The sequence below is a fragment of the Nicotiana attenuata genome, unplaced genomic scaffold (genome assembly GCF_001879085.1).
Source record: "Nicotiana attenuata strain UT unplaced genomic scaffold, NIATTr2, whole genome shotgun sequence".
Taxonomy (NCBI): Eukaryota; Viridiplantae; Streptophyta; class Magnoliopsida; order Solanales; family Solanaceae; genus Nicotiana; species Nicotiana attenuata.
The window spans coordinates 12,734-20,468 of NW_017673600.1; the positions used below are offsets into that span (position 1 = coordinate 12,734).

Consider the following 7,735-nt stretch of genomic DNA (forward strand, 5'->3'; position numbering starts at 1 on the left):
TCATCCCGTTTGTTAGCGGGTCCCGTTTCGTCTCGTCCCGCCACTGTCCCGGCTAAATATTATCACGTCCCGTTAATTTTGTCCTGTCCCACCCCGTCCCGTTGGACATCCATACATTGAACTGAAAGCAATGACGCGAGGCTGATTATTGTACACCCAACCTAATGGACCAAACCCTAAAACATTTTTAGCCAAAAACTGAGGTCGGCACTAACAAAAATGGGTCATACTATTTTTTATCAATTATCAACTCAATTAAATAGAAACAGACACCCAAACACCTCATCAACTTCCAAAAAAAAAAAAAAAAAGAGTTTCTTTCGTGTCCACACAACACCACACATGGTTTAACTTCCCCGAAAACCCCTCAAATAATCCTTGAATATCCCCATCATTCTTTATAACTAAAAACCAAAAAGCAAAACTTTTCAAGAAATATTTTAAAAAGTAGCCCCTATATATATGTGATGTGAATATACATTCATGTTATGTGTCTATGTGTTAGGAACAAGAAGATTAATTACCAGTTCAACAACAAGAAGAAGAATAGTACTTAGTTTTTTCTTGAAGTTTGTGAGGTTGGTAAGCTAGTTATTTTCAAACCGATATTATAAGTAGCAGTTGAGATAAAAAAGGAGTCTTGCAAATAAAGCTTCTGTTATTTCTCACCTATATACACACACTAGGCAAGAGTTGTTTACTTTATTCATACAGTGGAAAGGTGACTTTAATCGGTTCTGTTCTCTGTTTGTTTTTGTTGTCAAATGTATCAGGTTGTAAACTGTGGTTTCCTAATTGGGTACGTTAGAAGGTGAAGAACTCCAAACACCTCTTTATCGAATTATCTTCTCCTTCTTCAAGTTCTGCAACAATTGTAGATTATACCAAAATGGTGAGTCTTGTTTTTTCAGTTTCAACCCTGTTTTCGTTTTTGTTTTCTGGCAACTGTTTTATTGAATTCTTGAAACTCTGCTATTTAAAAATTTCCCAGCTAAGAAATTTTGGATATGAATTTGCAGGAAAATATGAGTGCTGAGAAACAGAGGTTATATGGAGAATTTGAAGAAAAGGGGTCTCAGGAAATTTGTGTTTCTGATCATATAAATGGATTGCAGTACACAAGCACAAAATCAGATAGCTTTGTTGTGGACATGGAACGTTTTTCTCATATCATAGAGAAAGATATAAATGCCAATTCAAGAATTACTGTAAGTTCCCTTTATTTTTGCTAAATCTCTTTTCCCTGAATACTTGTTTGTCCTCTGCACATATACTCTGTTTCTCCTGAAACCTTTGACACCATCACAAGTTATTTTATGGTTCAATTCAACATCAATCAATTTCACAATTCATGTTTATCCTAACTAATTTGTTAAAGTAGTGAGAACAGAACTCATTATTGGTCAATTTTTTGTTTACTTGGACTAAGTCTAAGTACTACTTTATTTTATTTTATTTTATTTTGAAAGAAAATGGACGCTGGTGAAGAATAAGATGATAAATTTGACTTTGGAAAATACTGAAAAAGTTGTACTACATGATATTGCAAAAGCTGGGAGAATATGCTTTTTAACGTTTCTGATATGATTTTGATTGAAAAAGTTGCAGAGGAACCTTTCAAGGAAAGGATCATTTCGAAGCGGCGAGAGGAAAACATATTCAAATGCTGCCAATGAGAAAGACACTAATTTCACGACAAATTCCCCTAGAGGTATATTATCATTTATTTGAATAATAATAAATAAAAACAAAGAGTTGTGTTTTTCTTTCTAGGTCTAGGATCAAAGTAAGAAGCTGTGTGATTGGGTGCTCTCAAGATGTACACATTGTTTGTTATTAATGGTAATTCACAATGTTACCAAAAAAAAAGAAAAAACAAAGAGGTGTTAGAAACAAAGATATCAACAAATTTGTATTTGTCTGCATGCGTTTCTGTCGTTAAAGGTATTTAACGGTCAAGAATGAAAGGAAAAGACTATGACGACCCCTTCGATATTTTCTCAATCATAGAACTTTCAAATTTTCACCGTCCGTTTCAAAAAGATTGTCTTAGTTTAACTTGATATAAATTTTAAAATAAAGAAGGGAAGACTTTTAAGATATATAATTTTAAATAATTCATAGCATTTGTGTGACTATAAAACTTTTGAAACTTATGGTCGGAAACCTGCCATAGTATTTCTGATAATTTTTATTATGAAAATATTAAAAAGTGTCAATCTTTTTGGAAAATACTAATAAGGAAATTATGTCAGTCTTTTTGAAACAGAGGGAGTAAAAGGAACCGGATTATTCTCTCTATTTATTACTCTTTGTACTAATTTTGGTCGTTTAATACATATCAATAGTTTACTATTTCTATCTCAATTTATGTGGCAGTGTTTGATTATGCATAAAATGAAAAAAAAAAACTTTTAAAATTGTAGTCTAAAGAAGTCATATACAATTCTATGGCTATAAATCTATCTTATAAAGGAAAAAATAAAAATTAAATTTAAATTATTTTAAGAAGTATGTCATTCTCTTTAGAACATACTAATAAAAATGATAATATGAAGACGGGAGAATATCTTTTTCTCAATTTTGTAAATATTTATTATCCGAGGAAGAGTTCACCTTTCACACTCTACCCCCAAGGATTTAAAAATATCTATAGCATTTAAAACAAAATGTCAACTTGATCAGCCATATTTGGCTTCACGTGAAACATATCACGTACCACTCAATGCAATCTCATTGTCAAATATTCAGCTATATCTGTATTCTGGTATTTCGATTCCTCTAATGTTTAGAGTAATTACGTAACACTACTAACTTGGATAAAGTTTACAATTATAGAGAAATTAAGCGACGACCGTGCCTAAATACGTAACATAGTAACAAACAACCTATTCTCACTCAAAAATATCAATGTGGGTAAATCTGCTTGATTTTTTGTCTGATCATATGGCAGTATTACAAGATACAGATTTGTCTTTACTAAGTATTTTAGTAAATTAGCTAGCTGCCTAGGTGTTTCCTATGGTAATCATAATGTATAATCTAATTGGCCATTAGTTCGTATTCAATGTATAATTGCCTAGCCCTCGAGTTTCAGAACCTTCATTTTCTTCTATTTTTGGTGTTAGTGGGTTTGAAATAAATATAATTCATTATGTACATAATATAAAGTTCAAGGTAAGAAGCAGCAAGTGGATATCCGTAAGTTTATCTACCCTGGTGTGATCAGTATTGCAAGATTTAATTGCTGAGATTGCTAATAATTTATTTACCTAAAGCACGGGGTCTAATTAAAGTTTATATGGTCCCAGCTGTACAATGAATGAATAAAATCCAAAAGATAGCATATAAGAATGAATGTGACGGATAATTAGCCTATATATGGTGTCAATTTTTCATATGAATAATATTACGCTTAGAGCTTTAGTTAGATGAAATAATATAAAAGTATGGTCGTGCAGAGTGTCATTCCTTTTTGTTTGCATTCATAGTATAAACTAAAATGGTGGTTGCCCACATGCATGATAATAATTGAGTGATAAAGAAACAAGCCAACACATATTTTTGGCTATATTCTGAATGTCATTTTTAAAATGGAAAAAAATGCAGCTTCATTGCTAGGAGGAGGTATTAGCACGCCAGAAAAGCCCATGGCATTGGCTATTGTGGGGACTACTGATCAACCTACCCCACAAACCCATAATCAGATCACTATAGTGGCCGGCCATAGCGGCGCCACCGCCACCGCCACCGAAAGTAAAATTAGTGGTAGGAGATTCAGTTTCCGACGCACTTCTTCCGCTTCTAATTGGTCCATTGATCCCAGGAGAATTCTTCTCTTCTTTGCTACCTTGTGAGTTTTCTCTTAACCAACCAAAGACTTATTTAACTTCTTTATATTTATCGTGTATTTGTGTATAATAATTTGCACCATCAGGTTAAAAAAATATATTTAACTTTATCCTAATTTATGTGGCATCATTTGACTAAATACAAAATTTAAGAATAAAAGAATTTATTTGTAACTTATGGTCTAAAACAAAATTTTAGACAATTATGTGGCTATAAATTGGGTAAAGGAAATTTTTTAAACTTAAATTTTTTTCTGATCATAGAAAAGTACTACTCCCCTCTTTAAAAAGGATTGACATTATTTCTTTATTAGTGTGTTAACTTTCAATATTTCATTAATAAGAATCATTTATAGCTACATAAATATTATGGCAAGTTTCGGATCACAAGTTTCAAAAGTTTTACAGCCACACAAATACTATGACTTATTTAAGACCACATATCTTAAAAGTCTTCCCTTCTTTATTAATGTTTGTGCCAAGTCAAACTAAAATAATCTCTTTTTTTTAAAAGTATTATTTTTTGCGGTCTTAAAAAGTGCCACGTAGAATGGGACATAAAAAGTATTGCAAAAAGGGTCAATTATGATTTTGACGAAATAATACAATTTTCTTGCTTAATCTAAATTTTAATTAATATGGTAGTGCCCTGTATTTGACAGGTCAAGTATGGGAACAATGCTATTGATCTATTTTACATTATCTATAGCCAAGCTCAATGGAGAAGACAGTACTCTTAGTGGATGATAGAGACACGAAAAAGAATGGAAAGAACAAGGCACCGGTTCTAACTAAGAAGCCTGTATAATGTAGAAGCAGAACAAGAGACATAATTAATCATCATAATTTGATTATGGATTTTAACAGAGTTTAGTACAAAGATGGTGGAACAGAGGAAGAAGTATAAAGGGGGCAGTACTCAGAAATTAAAGAGCTAAAACTACAGATAGAACTTCCATTATAGCAGAGGTTCAGAAGACAGAATGTACGTATCACTTTCATCAAAGCAGCGTGACAAAGATTTGCATTATTCTACAGCATTGAGTGCCAGAGATCGGAAATTCATGACTACCTTTTCTTTGTTAGGTTCTCTTTTTGTAACATTTGGCCGAGTTTAGTGGAGAATCAAATGTTTACCTTTTGCTATCTTGCTCTCCCTTTTTTGTTTCGAGTTTAAGTTCCGTAAACCTTTAGTGTCAAAAATATGTATATAATCATGTCAATTATAAGATAATAGCAAGTAAATGTATACCATTAGAAATAATCTGATCCTGTAAAAATCTTTATAATGTTACGAGTAATGTATAATTTAAAACATATTGTTGGGCAGGCAAGACGGTTCAAGCTCTGTTAGATTGAAGCAATCGAATGAGAATCCATGGATTTTACAGAAGGAAGCCCTAATTCGAATGTTCTAGAGAGAAGAAGATGCAGAAATTCATTTCTGTATATTGAAAGAATAATATCTGTGTATACAAAAATAGCCTAATGGAGTATTTATACTAAGCTAATAAAAGAATGGCTAAGCTAATAAAAGAATGGCTATCTATTACATATGTGGCTAAGTATACAAATAACATTTACATAACTTTGTACAATTGTCAAGTGTTTGGGCCTGGATCTATTTCTTCTTCAGCAATCTTTGGGCCTGTAGGAATTGGGCCATTTAATTCTTTTAATCCAACACTCCCCCTCAAGCTGGAGGGTGAGAGAACTCCCAGCTTGGATAATAAAAGTTGATGTTGAAGGCCTGTGAGGGGTTTGGTAAGAATATCAGCCAGTTGTGAGGCAGTAGGAACATAATGCAAAAAGATGAGACCACTAGCAAGCTTCTCCCGGACAAAATGGCAATCAAGTTCAATGTGTTTGGTCTGCTCATGTGAGACAAGGTTCTTGGCAATGCTAATGGCTGACCTGTTATCACAATATAAAGGAATAGGAGCAGAAATAGAAATACCCAAATCAGCTAACAGCCTGACAAGCCATTTAAGCTCAGCAACAATCTTTCGAAGGGCTCTGTATTCAGCTTCAGCAGATGATGAAGATACAGTAGGTTGTTTCTTAGATTTTCAAGTGATAGGACTACCCGCAAGAGCGACATAATAACCAGACACAGATCTCCTGGAAGAAGGACACCCTGCCCAGTCTGAATCCGAGTAAGCAATGAGGGAGAAGTCCTTATGATTGTTAAGAAGAACACCCCTGGCAGGATCTCTGACCAAATACCTCAAAACATGCAGAGTTGCTTGCATATGAGCAGATGTGGGGGCATGGAGAAACTGACTGAGATGCAGAACAGAGAAAGAAATATCAGGTCGAGTATGTTGGAGAAAATTTAGCTTTCCTATAAGCCTTCGATAAGTGGAAGCATCAGGTATCACCAGAAGAAGGAGTAAGCTTGGTAGACTGATCCAAAGGAGCAGCAACAGGAGAAGCAGAAGCACAATGAAATTCAGTAAGAAGTTCCCGGAGGTATTTATGTTGATTAATCAGCAAACCTTGAGGCAGATGAGACTCCTCAAGCCCCAGAAAATAATGGACAGAACCCAAGTCCTTAATTTTGAACTGAGAGTCCAAAAATGCTTTGATAGAATCCAACTCAGATGTATCATTCCCCACCAAGATAATATCATCCACATAAACAACAATAAAAATAGAAGAAGAGGGGGTGATTTAGAAAATAGAGAGTAGTCATCTAGACTGGAGGAATACCCCAAAGAGGTGACGGCAGTAGAAAGCTTAGCAAACCATTGTCTGGAAGCTTGCTTGAGGCCATACAAGGATTTCTTCAGTTTGCATACTAAGGGAGGCCCAGAAGAAGAGGAGGAGACAGTAAGACCAAGAGGAATTTTCATGTAAACCTCCTCAGAAAGATTCCCATGCAGAAATGCATTGTTTACATCAAGTTGATATATAGACCAAGAGAATTTGGCAGCTAAGGCAAGTAAGCATTTAGTGGTAGTAAACTTGATGACAGGGGAGAAGGTCTCAAAGTAGTCAATACCACCAGCCTGTTGATTATCTCCCCTAATAACCAATCTAGCTTTGTATCTGTCAATGCTGCCATCAGATCTTTGCTTAACTTTATACACCCACTTAGAAGGAATGGCTTTCTTGCCAGGAGGTAAAGGCACAATATCCCAAGTTTGGTTAGATTCCAAGGCTTGAAATTCTTTTAACATTGCTTCTTGCCAAGCAGGATTGGAAGCAGCCTGATGGTAGAAGGAAGGCTCAAATAAGGTGTAGGATTTAAGGGGCTGAGAGAAAGTGGATGGATCAGGAAAGGAAGTAGGAGGTACAGCATAGCAGATGTAGTCCTGAAGGTGGTGAGGAACAGTGGTAGGCCTAGAAAATCTTCTCAAGGGAAGGGAAGAAAGAGGAGGAAGTGGTGTGGGTGAAGGTACAGAATCAGGTTCAGGAGAATGAGAAGAAGAGTATAGTCGTGATGAAACAGTAGGAACAAGATCAGAAGACTGTAATGGTGAAGAAGTAGAAGTGGTAACATTGTTAGGAATGATGTGCTCAGAAAAAGAAGAAGTAGAGGAAGGAAAGAAACCAGAGGGTGGAGAATTGGATAGAAATATGTGTTCAGCAAATGTGACATCCCTGGAATAAAAGATGGACTTGGAATAAAAGATGGACTTGGTACGAGATCACAATCATTTGAAAAAAATTCAGATAGGAGTTGAGGCAGTTAAAGGTATCGTTTTTAAGGTTTATGAAAATAAGAGAGAGTGCCACTAAGGAGACAATAAAAAAATGAGCTTAGAAGTAACCTGTACTATGCCACTAAGTATAAGTGTATTAGGTAATACTGTGTCGATATAAGCTTATATATATATAATAAATATGTAAACTTTACGCTATATTATGCATAAGTAGTA

At 34.7% G+C, this 7,735-nt stretch overlaps 2 protein-coding genes across 4 annotated transcripts in view; one reads left to right on the top strand and one right to left on the bottom strand.

Annotated features, from left to right (window-relative positions):
* The first annotated feature begins 342 nt into the window (after positions 1-342).
* LOC109216823 lies at positions 343-5,115 on the top strand. Of its 3 annotated transcripts, none has more exons than XM_019381021.1 (6): positions 343-578; positions 774-892; positions 1,020-1,208; positions 1,609-1,711; positions 3,610-3,853; positions 4,514-5,115. In XM_019381021.1, the coding sequence occupies exons 2-6, from the start codon at positions 890-892 to the stop codon at positions 4,596-4,598; spliced, it is 624 nt and encodes a 207-aa protein (XP_019236566.1). In that variant the 5' UTR covers positions 343-578; positions 774-889; the 3' UTR covers positions 4,599-5,115. The 3 variants fall into 3 exon arrangements, with proteins under 3 accessions (XP_019236566.1, XP_019236564.1, XP_019236565.1); XM_019381019.1 differs by having other exon boundaries at positions 349-578; positions 1,603-1,711; XM_019381020.1 differs by lacking the exon at positions 343-578 and having other exon boundaries at positions 622-892; positions 1,603-1,711.
* A 337-nt stretch (positions 5,116-5,452) lies between these two features.
* LOC109216822 overlaps positions 5,453-7,735 on the bottom strand; it is a 7,680-nt gene continuing 5,397 nt past the window's right edge. The window contains exons 5-7 of the mRNA XM_019381018.1: positions 6,564-7,457; positions 5,938-6,257; positions 5,453-5,877 (exon numbers count right to left, since the gene is read on the bottom strand). Of these exons, the coding sequence (XP_019236563.1) occupies positions 5,453-5,877; positions 5,938-6,257; positions 6,564-7,457 (1,639 nt within the window). The remainder of the gene's footprint in view (positions 5,878-5,937; positions 6,258-6,563; positions 7,458-7,735) is intronic.

Excerpts from the sequence above, each read along its gene's own strand:
- LOC109216823 (XM_019381019.1), top strand. Across the intron at positions 1,209-1,602 it reads ATGCCAATTCAAGAATTACT|TTGCAGAGGAACCTTTCAAG; the intron begins GTAAGTTCCCTT and ends TGATTGAAAAAG. Across the intron at positions 3,854-4,513 it reads CTTCTCTTCTTTGCTACCTT|GTCAAGTATGGGAACAATGC; the intron begins GTGAGTTTTCTC and ends TGTATTTGACAG.